This window comes from Anser anser (assembly GCF_964211835.1).
Source record: "Anser anser genome assembly, chromosome: 1".
Classification (NCBI taxonomy): Eukaryota; Metazoa; Chordata; class Aves; order Anseriformes; family Anatidae; genus Anser; species Anser anser.
The window spans coordinates 47,676,653-47,700,020 of NC_139720.1; the positions used below are offsets into that span (position 1 = coordinate 47,676,653).

Consider the following 23,368-nt stretch of genomic DNA (forward strand, 5'->3'; position numbering starts at 1 on the left):
TGACTTCCCGTTTCATTCTTTTTCCTTGTGTCCTGCATCTTAGTGCTCTGTTAATCAGTGCTTGTGTTTCATGCAGATATGGCAGTTTTTTAGTCAGTTAATTACCCCCAAGTGAAACTGAGGAGTCATTTTTGGTTGTGCAACCCAGGAGCCTGAGAAAAATTCCTGCTCCCTTTTGTCAGACGACCTCTGCCCAAAAAATGGCTTTTCAACATCAGAACTGCAGTAATAAAATGTTTATTTAGCACCTTTCAGGTAGAAGGATCCAAAAGCACTTTACAATTAACTACACACATCATCACTGAAATGCATCCAAGCAGAAAATCAGCAGACAGCTCACTGCATAGGTTTCAAAACGAATGGACTTTTGACCAGCTGCTTGGCCAGAAAACAAAGTAGAGGCTCTAATGACCTGTAGCAAACAGGATCCTGATTTTGGTTTGGTTTTTGAAGGTCTCATCTGAAAGACCTCCATGGTAAAACGGCGTTCGACCCAATTTAGCCACCTCAGAAAACGGACGATTTGCATCAGCCCTGCCAAGATTAGAATCTGTGGTGCCAGGGAGTCTAGCCTCATCCTAACCTGACATTTAGATGACTAAACCATCACCTCAAGGTAGAGGACATACCTCGTAGGTTCAAGTTGCAAGTATATGGTAACACAGTGCTGTTTTTTAATCCAGAATTCAGATGTTTATACATAAACATCCCACATGTACAGTATGCCTCTTTACAAGCACCAGACATTAATTTACAGTCCTGTAACTTTTCCAGCTTTCGGGGAAGGGGAAATGTGACCTTCTCAGCTTTAGTAGCGAGAAGAATCTTTCCAGGGAAATGGTAGAAGGCACTTGGCACGACTGAACAAAGCACCTGGAAATTCTCTATCGGGAACGATCCTCATTCCCTGGGAGGACAGAGATTACCTGCAGTCTTTCCAGCTGTAATGTCGACAGTTCGTAAGAAGTATATGCCAAATAAATTCTGAGCAACGATCTTCTTTTCTACAGAAGTATTTTCAAATGCTGGAAATGTTTCGTGAATACACAAAGCCCAGTTCCTCCCTGTTGCAACTCCACAGAAGAATTTGGGCGTAAATGTGGCTTTGTTACTCCTAAATACATCTCCTGACTGTAACATTTGTTACGGTTTTCACTTCAGCAAAGAAAAATTATAAGGCTATTTTTATACAATTTGAAAGCACTTAATACAAAGTTACATGAATACACTGCATCATACAGCCTATCCGTGGAGAAAATACTGAAATACTACCATAGGGCTGTTCAATACTAGTTTTGTCTTTCAACTTTTTATCTTAATACTAGAAAATATATAAATCATTTACATGACATTATGCAAAAGAAGGCACAGCCGGTTATAGTTTACACAAGCACAATGCATAATATGCAGAAAAAGGTATTAAAAAGAAGCTTCACATCCTTATTAGATACATTGTTGCAATCCATTACAAAAAGTACTTCATCAACAACAGAAGTGTTCAACACTTGAGAGCTATGATATAAAAAAAAATTATAATTCATTTAATGCAAAACAGATTTATATATATTTTTATATATAAACACTGTTTAAAAATGCTAACATAATAAAAGTAGATTATCCATGTAATGAAAAGTGCAAACCAAAGTAATAGAGGGTTTCACAATGTCCTTCTCATGACACAGGAAAAACTAGCCCATAGGAATGAAGTGTTAAATCCACCAATAAGTCCTTAACGTGATGAGGCATCATCAGGATTTCTGAGCGTTTGGAGAAAGCAGTACTGGAGAAGAGGCTCCGTCCAGACTGGGGAGTGGCACTGGTATGTGACCATTTAGCAGAGTTGGAAACTGCAAGAGGCCAAAAGGTAAAATAAAAAAAAAAAATTAGTCTTTATCTCAAAGTGTTCAGCCCCAAAGCACGTGTATTTAGCATTAGCAACTGACTCCAGATGTTTTCAAGGCTTGTGATTTCTGTACAGTACGATAGATACCAAATGCCTGCATTAGACACCAGGAATGTGAAGCAGAGGATGGAACCTGGATAACTTTTCAGTGTGCAGGAATGTATGAGCCTATTATTGGCTGTATTTCATATCAAAGTTGACATAATGATACAGCTGTAATCACGATGGGAAAGTTAATAATAGAAATGTTTGCCATCCATTCTGCTTCCAAAAACGTTTCTTAGTCTACAGAACATTAATTAAAATCCATGTTTTTCGCCTGCCCTTCATAAAAGCTAAGCAGGAAAGCTCTTTGCGAAATTGAAAGTCGAGCACATTAGTACTAACGTTCAACTTCTGACATGCTGTGCAGAGAATATTTGCTCACTAACTAACCCATGCAGTCCTGGTGCCTGCAGCTGCCTGCACCAGCGTGTGCTGACGAGCTCTCAGCGTCTGGGCTGGGGAAGGGCAAGGCAGGAAGGTGCAGCAGGCTTGGTGCCGCGCGAGGCGGGGATTGTGCTGCCAGCAGGCACTTGTCTGCCTCGGCGCCGACTCCATGAGGCCTCTCTCCCGGTTGCTACGGTCCTTAGAGCAGAAGGGCCAAGGAGCAGCGCTCCTGACTTGAGGGACAGCCATCGCCCAGCGCTGGGCAGCAGCCAGCGGAGCAGCAGCTGGGACCGCTTTGGCCCGACAAGGCCTGGGGACACCTTGCTATCGCTTCCACTGAGGTTCGTCACAGCACAGAACCTGATTATGAGCTCTTGCTTTCCTAGCCTATCCTTCTCCAGTGAGGCACGTAAATTACACTGTGCTTGATGTGCCTCATAAAGCTAGCAAAGAGAGGGTTGTGTGAGGTGTCTGTCGAGGCCAGGGGCTGGCTGGCACCGCTGAGATGCCGGCCATGGTGATGTTTCGGTCACATCCTTCCCCTGCTCTCCACCCCGGCCCAGCTGCCCTCATCTTCTTCCTGCTGCTTCCGTCCCAGGGGCCTGGGACATGGCTGACTCCTCACTACAGTAGAAACACATAAAACAGCTTCTTGTGGCAGTGCTTAATTCAGGCTAACTTGCTAGTTCTTAAGTTCAGCCACATTTTCTTGAATTAATGAACTCCGTGCAGGTCTCTCACTGTTCCAGTTATGTAGTAATTTCCAGCTCATGACGAAACATCCAATTACGTTTCATTACACAACAGTATGGCTTCAAAGGGGAGGCTCTCCAGGCAGGTCAGGGCTTCGAGGTGAGTTGTGTGGAGGAGGCTGCAGCATTCGGGGACGTTCCACAAGCGCCGGGAGCGGGCACGGGTGGTCGCGTTCGGGAGTTGCTTTCACCTCGTAAGCACCGAAGGAGAATTTTTAGCAGTTACTAAGCATCCACGGGCTCGGTGAGGGAGCATTCATGTAGTTGTGCCCAGCAGTGACAAAACAACTCCTCCTGGCCTGTTAAGGCAGGGACCGCACTCCCATAGGTAGGCCCTGGGCTTAGTCAGACTGTCAACGTGGATGGATCCCATCCTGGTCCTCAGACTACAAAAATACCAACGCTGAGGTGCTGCAGCCAGTGCCAGGCACGGTGCTGCTGTGAAAAGCAGCAGGCACCTGAAAGAAGACGACGTACCGGAGCCTGCCCTCGCCCCCGTGTCAGTCAGCAGGCCCGGGTGCGAAGGCGGGCAGGCAGCCGCAGAGCTGCGCCGGCCTCCAGCTGCTTGCAGGATTTTGGCTCCTCCGACGCCGAACAAACGCTCTTTCGGCTCAGGTGAAAACAAAAGCAGCTGCAGGGCTCCCGCCGGAGGCAGAAGGATGTTTCGCCCCACCTGAGCAGTGCTCTTGAGCTCAAGCCCAGCCCCAGAGGCTCCAGCAAGGTTCAGAGGCAAAAGGCAGGTCTCGGCTCCGCGGCAGCCCCCTCCTGTGTGGGTGCTGGCCAGCCACAGCGTTCGGGGATTTCATTCCAAGGGTTTCCTTGCGGTCTGCGGCCACATGGCCTGCCACCAGCTTCTTGTGCTTCCTGCCAATTAGCTGATCAGCATAACTTCTCCTGTGACTGAACTGTGGCAGCTGGAGCTGCTAACACCATCCCCATGGTCCCCTTCCTCAGCCTCGAGCAAATGCTGCCCCTGAGCTCTGCAGCCATCACTGTTTATTTAATACCTTTGATATTTATCGCATCTCTAGAAAACTCAGATTTTTACACTCCCCGTATCCACAAGAGAGGACAACGCCACTTTTCTCCTGTTACATATAGAAAAGTTACTTCAGAGAGCTGAAGTAACCAGTCTGCGGACACCTGGATACTTTGCAGAACTGGAAACGGAGCCTTCAGGTTCAGTGTGCCCTTCCTTTAAATACCACGATGTTTTGTCTTCCTGAGAGAGAAGTATCTCTTCCTGAGAGAGAAGACAGAAGGCTGAACCTATGCACACCTCGCTGTGTGAGGCCCAAACTGATCTTGTTTTTTCCAGAGTCCTCACTCCACTGCTCTCCTGGCCAGTCCCTGCCCAAACTGTGCTCTCTCCCTGAAGCCCTGGGGGCTCAGTTACACACTCACCCTAAGGTCCTGCATTTATTTCTGTTTCCTTCATCCAAAAAGTACGTTTCTGCTGCACTACCGACACTGCCCAGGAGGGTCTGGCTGTGCTGCCAAGAGAGTGCAAGCAAACAGGCCCCTCTTAAATATGCCCACTAACTCCTGTATTTTCTCAAACCATTTGAAAAGCTCCAGACCAATGTGAGATGAGGTGTTCCCCTGACGTCTCTTCCACGTGTACTTTCACACACGAACCCCGTGCATTAGAAAGACCTACCTGGAACAGAGTGTTTGGTCCCTGCAGCCTGGCAGGACTCAGAGGAGCAACGGGACTGAGGCTGCTCCAGAAATGAATGCTAGACAGCAGCGGGCTTGGGGTCAGCAATAATCCATTTGGGGTCTGCAAGACAAAAAAAAAAAACCACCCCGTGACGCATGCCTGCTAAGCATTCACAACAGCTGACAACAACTAAGAACCCAACAACTACGAACCCGAGGGTTTTCCCAGCTCTGGGGTGGTGCTTTCCAATGTCACGGTGCACACGGAGAGCTGTGGGTACTCCCAGCACTTCCAAAGCACAATTGGAGGGGAGCTGGAGTTAAAGGACATGCAAATCTCTGTTCAAAGTCACATGAATTATTCCGTACCCAGAGTAACTTTTATCTTTACAAAGAAGAACATGAAAGCAACGTGACAGTTTTGAACAAAGCATTTGGCATAATGAATTAATCTCTCCAGTAATCTCGATGCCAATTACCAAACTCGGTCCCATTCCGCAAGGCGTTTAATGGAATTTGAGCTCACACTTAGCAAGTAGGTGCGTGTGCTGGGGCAGCCTTTAAAATAGGTAGAGAGAGGACAGTAGACAAGGAGTGGCCAGCAAGTCGTGCACTCTGGTGCCTGCAAGCCGCCTGCCTGGCCAGAAATGCCAGCTCTGCCTCCCACACGCGGCCAACATAGCTGGGGTCTCGCTTAACCACCCAGGCCACCGGCTGCTGCTGCTGGGGCCCTGCGGAGAGCAGCAGCAGAGCGGCAGGTAGCACAGGTCAGCTCTGCTCCAGACCACGACGGGCATTTTACTTGCAAAGCAGCACCCCAGGGATCCGCTGTGCTGTTCGAGGCTCTGTGCAAAGGCCCAGCAACACACGGTCCTGCTCTGACGTGCTCGCAGCGGTGTTCAGAGCAGGGTCAGACAATTAGTGTAACAGCACCAGGGGAGAAGAAAGGGAGAGGCAAGGAGCAGCAAGCCTCGAGGGCCTCCCAGTGCTTCTGTCCCGAGGTATCTGAGAGCCTGGCTGCTCTGTAAGTGGCTGATTTCTCTGAGGCATCGCGAAAGAAGCAGAGGGAGAGATGCGAAGGGGAAGGGCGCTGCCATCTCCCTCGTGCTGAAGCAGGTGGAACGTGAATACAGCACCACATGGCAGAAACCACAGCTGTGGCCAAAGCAGCAATAAAAACGTGGTACTGCTGGGAAAGCACAAGTCTGCTTGTGCTGGGAAACTTCTGATTGTCAGAGCACTCGTATCTGCAAGTTGTGCCCGAGCCAAGAGCCAGCCAAAGCGAGCCTCCGAATCTGTTAATATTTCATGCGAAAAGAGCACTGTGCCTTCCAGGGGTGTTCTCAGTATCACCATCAGGCAAGCATCAAAGCCACCCGAGGAAACAAGTGTAAACCACACCACAGCACCGGCTGGCCTCGAGTTACATGTAGAAAGTGGTGTCTCCCTCCTTTTCTGCCCTCACGTAGCTATACCTCTGGTGCTGGAAGTGAAAACCAGCGGGATGTTCCTGCTTAAACCCTCTTTATAAGCTAGTTTAGGAACAGTTTAAATGGAGGTAACTCAGCACAAAGAGAGAGCCAAGCTCAGCAGCGATGCTCCCAGCTCCAGACTTCTCTGCAAGAGCCCGCACGTGAGCACAGCCCTCCTTGTCCCTCCCAGCTGCCAGATAAAGACAGCTAAGAGAAATTAGCTGAAATTAGAGATTTAGGAGAAATTTCTTTACTGAAAGAGTTGTGCGGCGTTGGAACAGGCTGCCCAGGGGAGTGGTTCAGTCACCACCCCTGCAGGTCTTCAAGAAAGGTGTAGCTGTAGAGCTGAGTAGCATGGTTTAGCGGTGGACTTCAGTGCTAGGTTAAAGGTGGGACTGGATGATCTTAGAGGTCTTTTCCAGCCTGAATGATTCTGTGATCCTCTGAACCGCTGTTGCTTGCCTGTTGCTTCCTAGCTCTCTGGGTACATGCAGGAGGCTCGGTCAGTATCTGTGGAAGCAACACAGACCATGCGCCTGCTGGCTGCAGGCACGCTGCTTTGTCTGTGCATGTTGCAAATGCTAAAGGAGAGGCCTACAGAAAAGAGCTGGTCAAAACCATGCATCCACGTCAGCCAAGGGAGAGCCAACAAAAATAACAAGTGTAAAAAACAGCAAGTATGGAACAAAATCTAAATGGCTCTCGTTGAAAGCTAACCAAAAGAAAAGCTGACATTTCGCACTAAAGCATTGTGCTGAGTGTCCTGAGATCTCATTTCTCTATTCTGAATTGGTTTTGCAAATCAGGTGCTCTTTCAAGGGGCTCCCTGCACCTGAGGGCTTTGCTCCTGACCAGCAAAATGAGATAAATGAGAAACTCTCTGAAGCCCTCTGAAGGAGGGCAATGGCAGCATAATTCCTTTCTATGACTTTCAGGGGTAGTAAGTACTCTGGTTTAGAGATGAATGAGAAAATGAAGTGTTCAAAGAAATAATCACAAAATGAGGACAGAAATCACTCATCGTACTCAGTTCTGGGGTAGCAACAAATTAAAGCAAGCTTGTAATAACATGCTGTCATTGTGTCTAGTCGGCATCTGATAGGATTTGTGAAATTTGCTCCCCGCAAGCAAACTACTTACTGTGGTTACGCCACAGATCGAGGCCATACGAGCCTGTCAATGCACCTCTGTTTTGGTTTGCCACACTCCTGTTCTTCCTGCTGTGCACAGTGGCACTGGGAGGCTTGGCGGTGCACAGAAATGACAGGCAGCGGCCCACAGATCCCTTTTCCTTCGCAGCACAGCCCCTCTCTCGGTGGCCTGCGGGTGTGCCTGAGCTGCCCCACAACCAGCTCGGGTTGGAGGAGCTGTGCTGACCGAGCGCGCTGGTCGCTGCTCTGCCTCCTGCGGGGAGGGCGTCGCGCAGTGCGGGCACACCGGGTGCCCCGGGCAGCTCCCAGGACACGGCCATGAGGCCACACGACACCACTTGGAACAGCAAAGAGGTGAACACGCCAGATCACTCTCTGTTATGTGATTTTCCTCTTGCCTTCTAAATTACTAGATTTCTTCCACAGACTTAGCTTGCAAATGAGACCTCACTGACATTACCACAAATAAATGAGCAACGGACAGCTATTTTATAAGAACAGAATAACCTACCAGGTATTCAGTAGGTCTGTACTGAACGGCAGCTCTGGCAAGTACTCTGTGGACCTGTAAAACTTTGGAAATCAAAACTGGCTTAAGAGCCTGTCTTAGAAACCAATTAATTTACTCCCTATCTGAAACCTAATGAAAATGCCACACTTTTTGAATGGATACAACATCCAGTAGAGAAATCTAACCAGGCACCCCACAGCACGCACACTCTGTTTCTGAGCTACAAAACCCCTGTGTTCTGTTTTTCTTCCTGGCTTTTTTTCTGCTTGTTTTGCAGACCTGGAGGCTGATTTCCCTTGGTAAGTGATTTGCTCGTGTTAGCGGCTGCCCATCTCAGTATCCCCCAGGCACCCTGTGGTGCTGCTCTCCATGCTGTTGCTCACCCCGGGAGGGCAGTGCTGTGAGGAACCGGCTCTCCATACTTAATTCAGACCTGAGCTGTGTCTTCCTCTTCCCCACGTGCTGCCAGATGACAACAAGCTCCTACCGCTACTGGCCTTGGCCAAACTGAGGGAGAGCTGGCTAAGGCAAGAGCTCCCGAGGCTGGAAGGTCTTACCTGTGCAGTGAAGAAAGCTGGAGTCAGGGATCCCGAAGGAAGCGCGGGGCTGTTGAGGGCAATGGAACCGATATCGGTGCTGGATAGGACCATAGGTGGGGCTGAGATTTCCAAGCCTTTGGGTTTCTTAGCCTTTGGGGGAAGAGATGGCGATTTTGCCTTGGAGCCTGAGGAGAGGTTCAGCGGCTCAAGGGAATCTGAGTCGTGGCAACCGGACTCAAGGAAGAGGCTCCTGTGCTCCGCAGGGAGGGGCGAGGTGGGAGACAGAGACGGCGACCTGGAGGAAGATGACGACGGAGATGAAATGCTGGCACTGTTTGGTAGCATTAAGGAAGAGATTTTGGCTGATACGGACGAGTTGAGAAAAGCAGAGGCAGCTGCTGTTTCGGAGGTGGAAGGCAACGACACCATGGGCCTCATAACTTGTTTGTCTGTTTTGTTTGTCACAAATCTTATGACAGTCCGAACTTCTTCGACCGGTGTGTTTCCTTCTGACTTCTCCTCCAGTTTTTCTGTTTTGATTGGCTTGTAAGTGTCTGGCTGGTTCTGCAGAGAGTTGATGGTGAACGAGGAGTAGAGGCCAGAGTGGATGTACTCGTTGCGGCTTGTGCTTTTCAGTGCCGACAAGCTGTGCTTGTGCGCGTCCCTGCTCTCGGCGGCCATCTTACAGTCGCTGTCCTGCAGCAAAAGGCTCTCCCTGCTGATTTCCACGGCGTGTGGATCCATCTTTAAAATCTCAGGGAACGAGACAAACTTGTACACGAACTTTTGTCCGATCACCTTCTTGATGATGTTCTGCAAGTACAAAAGCAGACGCTAGAAAGATCAGTATCTTGGGGGCAGCAAACACGAAGGGTCTCACGGGGTAGGGGAGCACTGCAGCCGCCTCAGGCTGATTGGGGCCCCTCAGCACGGCCTCCACCGCTTCTCGCCCTCAGCCTGTCCCCACGCCTCTGCTCAGCCGTGGAGGCCACAAACAAGGCACCACCGCCAGGTGACAAAGAGCTGCTGGGGCCTGGCTTCCTCCCGCTTCCTCTGGGAACCTTGGGAACAGTTCATTTACAGTAAGAACAGTTTTGCCACCTTGCTGGCTGAGGCCACTCCGCCATTTGATTTCACAACGGAGGCAAACGCCTTCATTTGTGCGTCCCAAAACCCAGACCCATTGCTCTGGAGTATGAAACTCTCTCCTGAAACGCCTGCAAAGGACAAAACAAGCGCAGCCTGCCTGCTCTGGTCACTGACCCTCCCTTCCTGCCCGCGCGCAGAAGGACTGACGTGCACCGACGGTGACTGCATTTCTTTCAGCAGTCCTGATCTACGTCCGTGACAAATGCAATCTCTTGTGTCCTGACGTATCGCCTGTACTAGCTCCAGGTCTCCATCAGTCTAGACTGGCTATTGAAACTACAGAAAAACAAGGAGCGCGATTTCCTGAGATTTCAGGAGCGACTGTGATTCTCTCTTCTTGAAGCCCCCGCTGGAGAGCTTCTCCAGGAGCGTCCTCTTAAAAACCCATTCCAAGAAGTGACCCTGTCGTGGGGCACATGCCTGCTGCACCTCCACCTAGTACTCTGCAAACAGACACGTGCGTTCCTGTACGTAAGGGAATGTAAATATTTACATAATTCCTAATCATCTAATGCTTTTACTTTCAGCCACAGATTCTGAGACCAGTAGAGAAAATATGTATTGACTGAAAAAGAGAAAATGGAAAAGGGAAAGGGAGCAGCAAAAGGGAAACGGAAACAGGAAGGGGAAGGAGGAGGGAAAAGGAAAGGGAAAGGGAAAGGAAAACAGAAAAGGAAAAGGAATACATCCTCCCTATTTATATATGGACAAGTTCTAGTGCTGGGTGCTCACACAGCCTGAGGTACATCTTTTTTTTTTTTTCTTTTCTTTCTTTTTTTTTTGTCACAAAATCAAGGCTGAATATGGGGGAGAGGAGTCTGTACGTCTGTATCAGATCGTCTTCTGTCTTTCAGCTGAGCTACTCCACCCCATAATTTTTCTGTCTGAGCATGCTGGCACTTCATTCAGGCACCTTCTTGAATACTAAATTAATCCCACAGCGAGCCCTGGGATGTAGCTTTGCTCCATAGGCCAGGAGCTGCAGCACAGCGAAAGCTGTTCCCCAAGCTTACAAGTAGAATCCACAGCAGGGAGGAGAAGTGAATTCGGCGAGCTCAGGATAAAGACACAGAACTGCCCTCTTCCAAGCCGAGCTGTACTCACATCTGCCCACCCAGGTGATTCCCCCCTGTGCCTGTTTTTGCACTCCAAAATTTCAGGACATGTATTTAGCCCACAGAATCTAATTTTGCATGAGCTTTAATTCCCATGGCTTTGGCCTTGGCCTAGATTTTTTTTTTTTTGGGGGGGGGGGGGGGGATGCTAATTAGGTGAAACATTAGATGGACACACTTTATCTGTGAAGTTTCATTTATGAACTCAATTTTATGTTTTTCTTTATAAACACAAAACCTTCAAACTATTCACATCTGAGAAGAAACATCCTAACTGGATTTTTTTTCTTTTAATATATACACTTTAACTTAAAATAATCCCATCCTTTGGAGCTATTGTTCCATCAAGCGCTGGCTACTGAGATTCTACTTGGAAAATGTTGACTCCCAGAAGGACAGGATTCAATATATCGAAGGGTGCAACTTGAAATAAGGGAACTGGTGCAGGCTTCAAACAAGGGAGCATTGCTATAAAAAGCAATGGAATGGGCTGGTGAGTTTATACTTCCTCTATTGTTATTAAATATAGTTATATTTTCAGAAGGTCTCTCGGTGCGGCTCCTGTGTCTCCATACACCTGCAGCGATCCCACTTAATGATGGCTGCAGATTAAAGGGATTCAAGTGCAAACCCCTCGAGCACTTCGCAGGCTTCTCTTAAATGTGGAGCCTGAGGAAATCTCCAACAGCATGTAAGAGAAAATAAGGATGCAAATTAATTAACTGCCTCTGAAACGCTGCTGTCATTTTGAAATTTTTTTGACAAATAACTGAAGTGAAGGTAAAAAGCAGCTTATTTTTACCATCACCTCTGTGATCTGTCAGAATCACTCTGAGCTGCAGAAGATGGTTCAAACCAGGGAGGACAGTGACGGGCATCATGACAAATGGGATTTTTCCACCCTTGGGTTAAAAAGGCAATGGAGGTTTCCTTACATAAGGACTGCTTTTGCAGGGAGCCTAGACCACTTTGTAGCAGGACAATAGGCATATGTGATCCTTTAGCCCTTTTTTGCTGTTGTCTGGATTTTCTAGGGACATCACCCACGAGCAGGCTGGCAGCGAGTGCCAGGGCTGCTGGCCAGGGCTGTGGGATGCTCCAGGACTGCTGCTGGGGACGGCGACTGCCAGGCCAGTGCAGCTGCTGGGGAGGAGAACTGGTGGCTTAAAAACCTCTTAATAGCACCCTCTGACTCTGGAAGAGGGCAGGGGCTGGGAATGCCCCTCTCCTGTGGGCTTCTTGACGGGTTTAATCCCTTGCTCCCTTTACGCTTCCCCTCCTCTGTCCCAGCCTGTGAAATGGTGACTACAACAAAGGTGGCCGTCCTCCACCGCGCCGCGCTCTGAAGGCTGACAATGCCGGCTGGGCACACCGCTGCCTGGCTCCAGCCCACCAGCATGCCGGGGAGCTGAGGCACGTTCACGCCACAGCACTTGTGGCGCTCTGCTTACGAGGGCCTCAAAAACCAGCTCAGGGCAGGTGGCTCTGACACCAGCTGGGGGGACAGGGACCTCCCGCCACCCTCCTCCTGAGCAGGACGCCGAAGGCTCAGTGACTAGGCTCCCCCTGCATCTCCAGCCAGGCTATGATGTGGCCGAGGGGGGTTGTGAGGACCATGTGCATGCACTACCTTTGGAAGCCCTGCCAATATACACGTGAGCTGTTTGTCCAGCTCAACAGAACATGACCTCTGGATTTCCTTTTTTTGTTTTTCTTTTTCCCCGTTTTTCTGTGTATCGGTGCAATCCAGGCTCCAGTTCCTCTATCATATTATTGTGTTTTTATTTTCATCAGCTCTCCTACTCCTTGTTCCAGTCACTTAGAGTTAAGGTGTAACTATACTACCAGTGCAATGCAAGGATTTTAGTGGCTTCGCTCAAACCTGTTAGCCCACAAGTTTGCTGGCTGCAGGAGCTACTTGGAGCATGAGCTGTAACAGGGACCCGGTTCCCAGTTGAACTTCAGACTGACGAGGGGTCCCAGGGCAGGAAGACAGATTGGGACACTTTCTCCTCCTCCCAGGAACTGACCTATAATCAGGGTGCCTGAGATCTCAAAATCGATGTCAGAACGGGATGAACTTGTCCCTAGGTGCTAAAAGGACTCTGCTTGGGAAAGAAGAAAGGCCAGAGCTGCTGCACCTAACTCCCATTTGGATGTGTCCCAAGTTCCCTGGCTCTGAGAGTACCCAGGGATGCAACATCATGGGGATACTTAGGCTGTGAAGTCTTCCCTCTGTCTTCCACGTGATTAAGATTCTACCAGAACTCGTGGGTGGAATAATTGCCTCCTCTTTCTGAATGGTGAAATTACCATGAACAGCACAAAAACAAGGCAGGAAGCTAGGAAACGTTCACACTCCCATGCCTGAAGTATGTAAGCTGGCAGGAGGTAGCTGTGGCTGCAACACTCCGAAAAATGGGGCACGTGTCCACGTCAGCGTGTGCAGGCAGGCAGACTCTTACCATACTTTGTGCCCTTACACTTATTATACTGTGTGTGCATAAGCCAGACACTGTTTTTTGTGATTTTCGATAGAGGCACAGGTGACACCTGACCGTGCACCTGCACTGACCTTTGGGAGTGCAGGGCTCTCACAAGCTGGGTGTCAGTCTGTCCTCACCCCACCTGGAAGGCAAAGACCACTCTCCTGGCTCACAGCTTTGGGCAGGCTCTCTGCTCTCTCCGCGGTTCACTAGGCTTCCCTTTCCCCTCACATCAAACACGAACTAGTTGTAATTCCTTTTGGGGGCCTCCTTTGGTTTCCTCCTCTACCCGTCACCTCCTACTCCGTATCAAACTCTTTACTCCCTTCTTTCCCTGAGGACGGCACCCATGAACCACTTTGATGTCACTTCACACAAGCACTTTCTTGACTTCCACCCATCGCTCTCGAAAGAAGCTCCTTTCAGTTCTCCATAAAGCTATTTTCTAAAGTTCCTTCGAAGTATTTCCTTAGAATACCTCTTACCTGTACCACTGCAAAACATACAGCTGGCACGCTAGTGCCGTCACACTGCTTGTATCACTGCAACCTTCTGTTTTTCCCTGAGCTAACTCAAGAGAAGACCTTCGCAGAAGTAAAATAATAATTTCTGCTACCTCTTTATATCCTGAAGTTTTGCAAGCAGACCAAGCAAGAGACCCTCTTCCCGAGACAATTATTCTACACTGCCACCCACGCTTGGGCATTAATAACTGGAATTAGTAAGCCGGCTATGGGGTCTGACCTCTTGTGACAGGGAGGGAGGGAAGGCCACGGGCACCACAGAAGCCTGTGAGCACCTGAGAAGCTCTGTCCCTTCTGCTGCACCGAGCACAAACAAGAAGCCTTATTATTTATGTACTATACATCATGCTGCCAGCCCATCTAAGTAAGAGGGTAGCCATTAACCGGAGTTAAAATGATTTATTCTGTCTTTAGGAGACAGATTGAATAGCAGTCATTGAACAAAGCCTAGGGCCACAGCCTGTTCAGAGAGGATGCAAAAATATTGAATTGTTGTGCTTGTCAAAGCGATATATGATCATGTAATTAAAGACGCAGCATAACTCATGCAAACGTTGAAGTTATGCAGGGAACCATGGCTTTGTTATTTCTTAACTTTCCTAATTTTTGAAGACTTGACTTCCACAACTGTAACATCCTAATAACGGGGCTATCTGCAGGCAACTCCCTGGATTTGTCCCTCTTCCCTCAAAAAGCAAAAACAAAGAAAAACCAAAACCCACACACCTCATGGGGAAAACTCACTAGCTTCTCTCTTGTGATGTCATCTTGAAATATTCACGGGGACCTTTACCTGTCCTGAAACCTCTAGAGACTTCAAAAGGTATCTGCCATTTGGTTATCAGAAAAACAGAGTACCTGGGCAACTTTACCCATAAGAAAGGTACTAATACAACTTTAAAAGGTATTTTGGTTTCACACACCAAGAAAAAGAGCTCTGCACGGGCATACATGTGAAGGGTTTCCTAGCCTGAAAGCATTACAAGAGAATTCTGCCTGGCCCAAGTGTGTGATATGATGGACATGCTGCTCAAGCTGTAAGCAGAGATGGCGCAGGAAGCCTTCCTTTCCTTAGTGCTATTTGTCATCTGTGCCATCGCTCTGTTAAGGCGACAGAGGAAATACATTAAATAAAAAGGGGGGAGGGGAACTTGGGTAACAAATGAAGAGGGAGATGGAAAGTCTCCGGATGATCTACAAACCTCGAGTGACCAGAAACGCAGCAGCAAATTGCAACTGAGACATGCCACACTATACCTTTCCTGGGGTGCTTTATACGTGAATTTAACATAAATCCAGCCATCAGCCTCAACAGCACATCATGCTTGCTTTCAAAGCCAAGCTGAGGAACTTGTCCTAATTGTGTTATTTTTCTCCAGCACTGGAATTAATTTGCTTTTAACTCGAGATGAATCAGATGATGAATTTTAACAAGCCAGTGTTCCCCCCAAGCAAAATGGCAGAGCTTATAAACCTCCATTTATCCACTGATCAGTTTTTATTTCTCCACAGTGAATAATTTCAAAGAAAAACCATGAAGCCGTAGCTTAGTGTCAGCCGCATGCAGCAGCAGGGGGCAGCCCAAGAAAGAAAGGCCCATCCCACAGGCCACCATCACCACTAAAAAATCACTGCTTTTGCCTCAAACTCACGTGCTGTCAGATCATCTGAGTTATAGGTAGGGGATTCCCTGTAGACACAAGGCCACAACCCAAACGTGGTGCTGTCCAACAGTTCTGCCGCTTTCCTTTCCTGCAGCCACTCCCGACTGCACCACAACATCCATCCCATTCGCCCCAGCACATCTGGCTGCCAACACATCCATCACTGCCAGCAGCGTGGGAGGTGACAAGGATCTCAGAAGGCTCCTTAAGGCTACCTTAGAGTCTAGACTGCTCTTGGGTCGTCCCACAGATCAGTGAACAGCCCAGCGGAGAGGAGTGCAAAAGTCCAACACAGGCTCTTTCACTTCACCATCCCTTCCCCTTTTGTTTTGCAGAAAGGAAAGAAAAATGACAAAGAGACTTCCTTCCCCTCCTCAACTTCCTCCCTTTCTGTGCTATGCAGCATAAACTGAATCAAATGCAGAGGATTTGATTCAGCAAGACTGAATCCGCTGCCGAGCACTGCCTGACAGCCTAACAGGATTCATAACTTGCTGTCTTATGCCACTATCTGTCACACTTGGAAACCTGCAGAAGGCTCCCCTGTCCTTCTGCACTCTCCTAATAATCCTCCTTTCTGAACTGCCTGTGAACCAGTGGGACACAACATGCCATACCCATGCAGGAAGTAAGAGGCTCCCACTGTTTTCTGATAAAGGAGTCACTCCTTCCTCTTAAATAGCACCAGCCACGTTTTTGGGTTGGGGTTCGAGCCCAGATCACAATATATGGGAAAGGAAGAGCTTATCCTCCTTTCCACCCAGGAGCCCCGGCATCCATTGGGCTGCAGAACTCCTGGAAAAATGGCCAAAATCCTTTGCCACACCTACGTAAAATCATCAGATGGAGGAGAGCTCAGCTGTAAGAGCAGTGAGCAATCACCACACCCAGGTGAAGAGACTGTACAGCCACTCCTCCAGCAGGTGCTGCACGAGTGGAGACAAAGGAGATGACAAAGGTGTGCGTCTGTGATGCAGGTGGTGGTGGGCAAGGAGCTGAAATCAGTACAAGGCTAAAAAAAAAATAGGTTAAGGGACAAGCGAAGAAAGGGAGGCTCAAGTAAAGAGCTGGCCCATTCCTTTGATTTGAAGAGATCGGAGAGATCTCAGAGGACAAGCGCTACAATATATTGTCCCTTATTTTCAAGCAATGTCTGATCAGTCACTAACCGTGTATTTGGACTTTGTCTGGGTGTGCTGTTCGTTCACCAGCAGGCTCTCTGTCCCCACTGATCCCAATCAAGTTTATAATCAGAGGGGTTGGAGTCATATAAAGAAGTGGATTTCCCCATGCTGAGCAGGAGCTTTTTAGCGCTTTGTGAAGAGGAATTCATCATCCCAACTGCCTGGAACAGCCGCTGCAGTGTCCTCTCTGAATCCCTTTGTGCCTTCTCAGTTAGGCCACCTTTGAAAAATGTTAAGTGGAAAAAGCTGACTTCTAGCGGACAAAATACTAAAAACATTTTATTGCAAAACCTAGAGCTCTAAATCTGCAACTAAAATTCTTACAGTTTCATACAGAGTCTTTCCAAATTCCACTGTGAGGAACAAAAAGGTTGCTCAGAAAATTGTGCGAAGTCAATTTGCAATCAGCGTGGCTTTTGGTTGCTGTATTGGACTTGCTGCACAGCACTTAGTCCCACTGCGCACTTTGAGAATTAGTGCACTAAAATAATACGTGACAACAATACTTTGAGCTCAGTTCTGAGCCTGTAACTGGAAAAGGTGAATATGCAGACATTTTAGCAGCTCAAAAGTTGTGTTCTGCAATTTTTTCCTTCTAGTATGTTGTCACATCTGAGAGATTTCCTTTCAATCATCTTTCTGTTGTAGCAGCCTAAAGTAAATTCTGCTTACTTCCTATTCTCATATTTGTATCCTTTATTACACTGTTGCCACTTCATGCCAAGACTAAACGTCAAAGTGAAAGACGGTTTCATGAGAGTGATCCTATGAACTCCCACAGTACTGCAGAAATTTGATTTTCAGAGGTGCCAGCCACCAGTACCCCCTACTGCCTTCTCCTAGATTATGGGCATGGGCATGTTCTCTGGAAATCAGAAGCAAATTGATTGATCTAAACACTTCCAGATTATTATGTTCAAGATATTTCAGATTTCGGTTTTAAAAAGAGGTTGAAAACAGAGCTCTAACAGCCAACACTGTGCTAAGTGTATGCCTGTGCTACCCACCTGTAACCAACTTCTGAGAGGAGCAAATGACCACAGCTTGCCAGTTACAAGGTTGCTGCCTAAATTGTGCGTGCTCCTTGGGTCAAATTAGTTCTATCAAACCTCAACAGATGTATCCATGGCCACTTTTGTCAACATGACGGAGGGGCAAAATTCAATAGGTTTTGCAAGGGCAGATAAATCAGACAAAGAAACCCAGCATAAAGCACACGCTCCATTATTTTGTCTTGACATACCCTGAAGATAAATTCAGAAGTGGGAGTAAATTTAACATTCTACTGCAAATATAGCCTTCACCCGAAATGAGCTCAGCATGAAACTACTACCTTGACAAATACACCCAACCATACCCCGCTGACCCCCATCACCTGACCAGTTGCTTGTCTTTCTGCTTGCTACTCTCATTCTGCACTTTCATCCAGTTAAACATCAGATTAGTGCTCACTCACATATACTGCTGCTAATTAAGTGATAGCAGCATATAAGCTAGGCTACTGTTGAAGATAACATATATTTTGTCCTAAAATGATATGGTGGAAATTCTCCCAACTCTAGAAACACTGAGCATTAACAAATGAAGAGTTACAGTGAGATTCTTGTGAGGTAATGCTGCACTGTCAGAATAACTCTAGAAGTGTTTCAATGTTGTATTTCCAGCTAAAAAATATTAAGATCCAATACAACTGTAAAAAAGGGTCTACTGGAAAGCTCTGGAAAGACTAGCTAAAACATGGGGCAACAGGATCTATGTTCCAAAAATGTGTCCCATGAAAACTTTGAGAAGTCATCCCCACCCTCTATACTGCTGGGTTGTTTGTGTCCTTTCCCTGCTCTAACATAGGCGGTACCCGATGCTAAAGCTGCCATTGCCTGCTGCACCACAGCATTACTGCTTTCTGCCACCTCCCTGCATTCCTGAAGATCCTGTGCAGGCTGTAATAATCAAACAGTTCTCCGTTATTAACAGTTATTTTATTGTTGTCAAAAGCTACAGAAGATGTTGGGTAGCCAAACACAGAAACACATGAAAGCGTCAGTAAGTGTCAACCTAGGTCAAAACCTTCCCCCCCACCACCCCAGGAAATGGATGTGCAGTGTTTTCCTGTGCATCTTTCAGCTGCCCTCTTACCTCCACCATGATTGCCTTCAGTAGTATCGTCTGTTGTAAAAACTGCTTAAGGGAACTTTTAAAAGTGTCCACATAGAGGTGAAATATTAAATGGTAGTGTTTCTATTTTCTTAGTCTGCATGAGAATAACAAAATTTACCTTGTCATAATAGTATCTGAGCGCTCGGCTCAGCTTGTCATAATTCATATTAGTTTTGTTTTTTCTGAGTCCCCACAGCTTAGCCACTTCTTCTGCCTTGAGTAGCTTGAATTCGCCATCATTAGACGTCCAGCAAATCAGGTGCTCATGTTTCTGGTCTAGCAGCAACTGCAAAAGGAACTGCCACAGCGTGATTGCACTCTCCATACCTACAAGGGACAAAGGAGAGCAATGGTGTGAAAAACATTTGGGAGGTAGGAGCGGGAACAACACTCATTTCAGTAATAAGCTCTGTGTAAGAGTCATCCTACATAATTTGGCAAACGAAACCACATCATTCACAACCATGCCCATCCATGAGACCTGCAAGTCCTGCACTCCTGTTTCAATATTTTTTTCCACTGCTATTTTCTGATGGGACACATAAAATACAGCAAGTATTTAGGAAAGCACTGCCCACTTAGTTCACATGGTGCAACAGAAGAATAAATGTAAGAATGACTATATTCTAGTTCAGCACAGGCGCATACACAACTTAACTTGAGTGTGCTACCGCTGAAGACAATTTTTATTGTAATAAAGATATAGCTGTAACTGGCCTTTTGAACCACAGAACTACAAGATGATATTCACACACACACTTTCAACAACACTGCCAGCCTTAAGCATGTTTAACACTGTATCAAATCATTTTTTCTTGGCCTCTTTTGAAATAAATATCTGGCCATGTCAAGGGAGGGGATTCTCCCCCTTTAACTCCACTCTCGTGAGACCCCACCTGGAGCCCTGCGTTCAGCTCTGGGGCCCCCAGCGCAAGAAGGACCTGGAGCTGTTAGAACGAGCCCAGAGGAGGGCCACGAGGCTGATCAGAGGGCTGGAGCACCTCTCCTACAAAGACAGGCTGAGGGAGTCGGGGTTGTTCAGCCTGGAGAAGAGAAGGCCCTGGGGAGACCTGACAGCGGCCTGCCAGTGCCTAAAGGGGGTCTCCAGGAGAGCTGGGGAGATGTCAGGGAGTGTAGTGATAGGACAAGGCTTTAAACTAAAAGAGGGTAGGTTTATATTAGATCTAAGGAAGAAATTCTTCACTGTGAGGGTGGTGAGGTCCTGGCACAGGCTGCCCAGAGAAGCCGTGGCTGCCCCATCCCTGGAGGTGCTCAAGGCCAGGCTGGATGGGGCCTTGGGCAGCCTGCTCTGGTGGGAGGTGTCCCTTGGGTTGGAACTGGGTGGACTTTAAGGTCCTTTCCAACCCAAACCACTCTGAGATTCCATGTTATATCTAACTAATGCAGATTTAACGATGCCAGCACTACTGGATTAATTCACTGTGGTGTGAATGGGGTTAGTTATTACTTGACTTACCTTTCAATATGTAACAATGTATGTTTTTGTCTTTCTCTAAACAAACTCTCGATTTTTAATTTCCCTGCTCATTTTGTTTCCCAATACATTATTACTCTTGCACGTCGGGTTTCCTGCTTCACCTTTCCTTTGGTGTGTTGACCACCAGAGGGCAGAAGACTTCTAACTATCCCCTGTAGGCAGCAGTACAGCAGGAGACAGCCTCTTCAGTACGTCCCCAGGGAGCAGAAGTCGTTTGTCTTACTAATTCACCAGATGCTGCTGTATGCTTGCCTTCACCACACAGTAGTTGAAGAAGAAAAATTGCGTAAGCTTCACTCGTGTAAAAACCAGGTAAAGATACAAGAGAATATTGTAAATAGTTTTACACAAAAATACAGAGTTTGGAGCATTGCTTTGGTCAACATAATTTCCAAGCACGCAGGCCAAACAAGGTTTTGCAGAATTAATTATGGTTTTACTATCCCTGCAAAAGCTTTGCTTCTCTAATTAACTGAGGATCAGTTAACTGAGGACAGAAACATACACCCTTGACACCCAGCTGTGTAACAGCCACGCAACACCTTCAAGAGATGGCAAAGGCTCACAGGACCACAATGCATTGAAACAGAACTGCCTATAGGGATGCTTTGGCACTTTCAAAGGTCTTGCATTTGCTCCACTGCATTTTTTATCACTATATCCAGCGTAGGGCAAGAAAAAAATATACAGCTACAATCCAAAATAGCTGAATGCTATATACTTGCTTTACTGTCTTAGAGGTTCCTTTAAATTACACGATCAGTGCAAGTATTAACATCCTTAGTGGATTAATCATCTGTAATGTCATTGCTATTACAATATCCCTATTCATTGGCATCATAGATACACACCTTTTCATTAATATTTAAAGTTTTGCAGCTTACACTACTATACATAGTAGGTATATGCAGCCATATTGCTCTAAAGTAATCATAGTTTCTATACATTATATATTATACAGAGGTACTCGCATAATTCCAGCTCAAATCACACAGTTCTCTTGAACAAGAAAGCACACAACTTTTTTTTTCCTCTGGAAAATTAGACGTAATTTTCTTCAAAATTGTATAAAAATGCATACAGGTGCCCCAGGCTACAAAACCTGTCTATGTAATGTCAGCTGAGGAAATTAACAGATGGGATAGTCATACAATCACCAATACAAACTCCACCCCCATGCCGTTACCCAAAACAGTTAATACCTTAGAGGCGCAATTCTCTCCTTCCAGACCTTAAATTACATCTTCCCTCAGAAGATCAGCAACCACGTCCCCTCAAAGAACTTAGGTGGAACTGAGCTCACAGCAGAGCGTACTTTGCTGCAGGCTCCTCCACCCCCATCCACCTCTGGCTAAGAACACTCACCACGTAACCTACGGCTAACGCTGCACTACACTTCCCATTACGAACCTGTTTTCCCATGGTTATCATCTTGCCAAATGTAAACTGTTTGGGATTCCATTTCCTTTACCAAACGTGGGCCTCGTGTAACGCTGTGTAACGCAGGCCTGCGTGAGGAGAACACCCTATACGGGTGGGTACCCACCCAGCGCTACCCTCGGGTTACATCATAAAAGGTTATTGCCACCATTTTTAAAGGAAAAGGTGGGTCCTGATCTGTCCTTTAACCAGCTGAGATGCACCCATGACCTCCGGGGGCACACCAGAAGCTGGATCCAGGGCAGATTTGGGCAGCTCCTCACCACCTTGTTGCCTTACCTTCTGCCAAGGGAAAGCCATGGTTCAGTTCTCCAAGTGCACAGTTCTGAACAGGCTTCACACAGAGCCTGCATGCCTAAAAATTCAGTATTCGTGTGCTTAATTGGTACCTGCATACGTCTCTTACTGGCCGTGAGCCGAGCCTGCCCATACAGAAACAAGACTGAAAGAGCTCGGTGCCGCGATGTGCTCCATCCCTCTGCCACCGAGCTCCTGTATAAAGCTCCCCATAGTGCTTGCAGCCATGCAAGCTTGCAGCAACCGTACACGTGGTTCCTACATGAGGCAAATCAAGCAAACTACTTTTTCAGCTGATCATTAATTGTATGTCCCCTGTCCTTGTCCCCTCAAGCACCCAACTTGAGGCCATCAGGTCTGATGTGATGAGCGCTGAATATTCACAGCTGGAACCACCTTTAATAGAAACGCTGTGCAGAACATATTTGGCAATGTAAGATCTTAAGTACTATGAAAAAGGAGGCTTCAGGCATTTCAAATAGAGTATGATATATTTGGTAAACTGGTGTTAATGTTTGTGCCTCATTTTCATTCTCTAAAATGTGATTCGCAGGGGAATACTAAAAATCCAAGCCTGCAGTGACAGTATTGTTTTTTAAACTGTCCAAAATACTTTATTTCCAATCAGGTCAACTGAAGCATTAACCTGCCTTTGTTTATGGGCACCATTTTGGCATTCCACAAATTATTAACTATCCTCTTGGGTGGACAATGTGGCCTCACACTGTACTTGCACCTGATTTGACTGGTGGAGCAAAAGAATCACCCAACAGATGTATCCCAGGCCATGTAATTTAACCAAAAATGCATTACTACAAAATTAAAAATTATTTTAAATTATGACTGGGAGGAGTCGGAAATCTTCACAATACTCTGTATTTCATTTATGTATTTTCTAATTCTTTTGAACTTTTACTGACTCAAAAGGAATCCAATGTTTCTCCTTAATTTGACAGAAATGGGTGCTAGGATGTGATCACTTCCTACAGGGAATATATTTCACATTTCATTCAACTATTTATTAATATTAAATTGTAATAATAAATATTCCTGTTACTTCTGTGCTCTGTACAGGATTTGAATGCTGGGAAGAAAATAATACATGTAACCACATACTGAATGATGGGGATTAAAAGAAAAATGGTTTTTTAAAAAATCCCTTATTTAGACAGTGACATTCATCTACGGTACAGAGTGATACAGGCAACCTATGGAAGAAAAATATTCTGTGCTATGGGAAGTCTAATCTGAATTCATATAGACAGAAGAATCAGAATTTATTTTTTCATGCTCTAACTTGAACATATGGTTACCATTTTTCAAATATTTATACAACACATTTTACACTCAGATATTTTCTAAGCCACGAAACAAAGTTTGCTAGGTTGACCTCACCTAAATAGTCTGGTAATTTTGCTTTGTGTTCAGTTCCACT

At 46.7% G+C, this 23,368-nt stretch overlaps 1 protein-coding gene across 3 annotated transcripts in view; it reads right to left on the reverse strand.

The window, feature by feature from the left end:
• Positions 1-222: 222 nt before the first annotated feature.
• The window catches only part of ELK3 (ETS transcription factor ELK3), a 35,554-nt gene continuing 12,408 nt past the window's right edge, over positions 223-23,368 (reverse strand). For all 3 annotated transcript variants that reach the window (XM_083845363.1, XM_083845364.1, XM_083845365.1), the window contains 4 exons: positions 18,817-19,025; positions 8,438-9,232; positions 4,745-4,867; positions 223-1,847 (listed from right to left, as the gene is read on the reverse strand). In XM_083845363.1, coding sequence (XP_083701489.1) covers positions 1,749-1,847; positions 4,745-4,867; positions 8,438-9,232; positions 18,817-19,023 — 1,224 coding nt within the window. In that variant the 5' untranslated portion in view covers positions 19,024-19,025 and the 3' untranslated portion in view covers positions 223-1,748. The remainder of the gene's footprint in view (positions 1,848-4,744; positions 4,868-8,437; positions 9,233-18,816; positions 19,026-23,368) is intronic.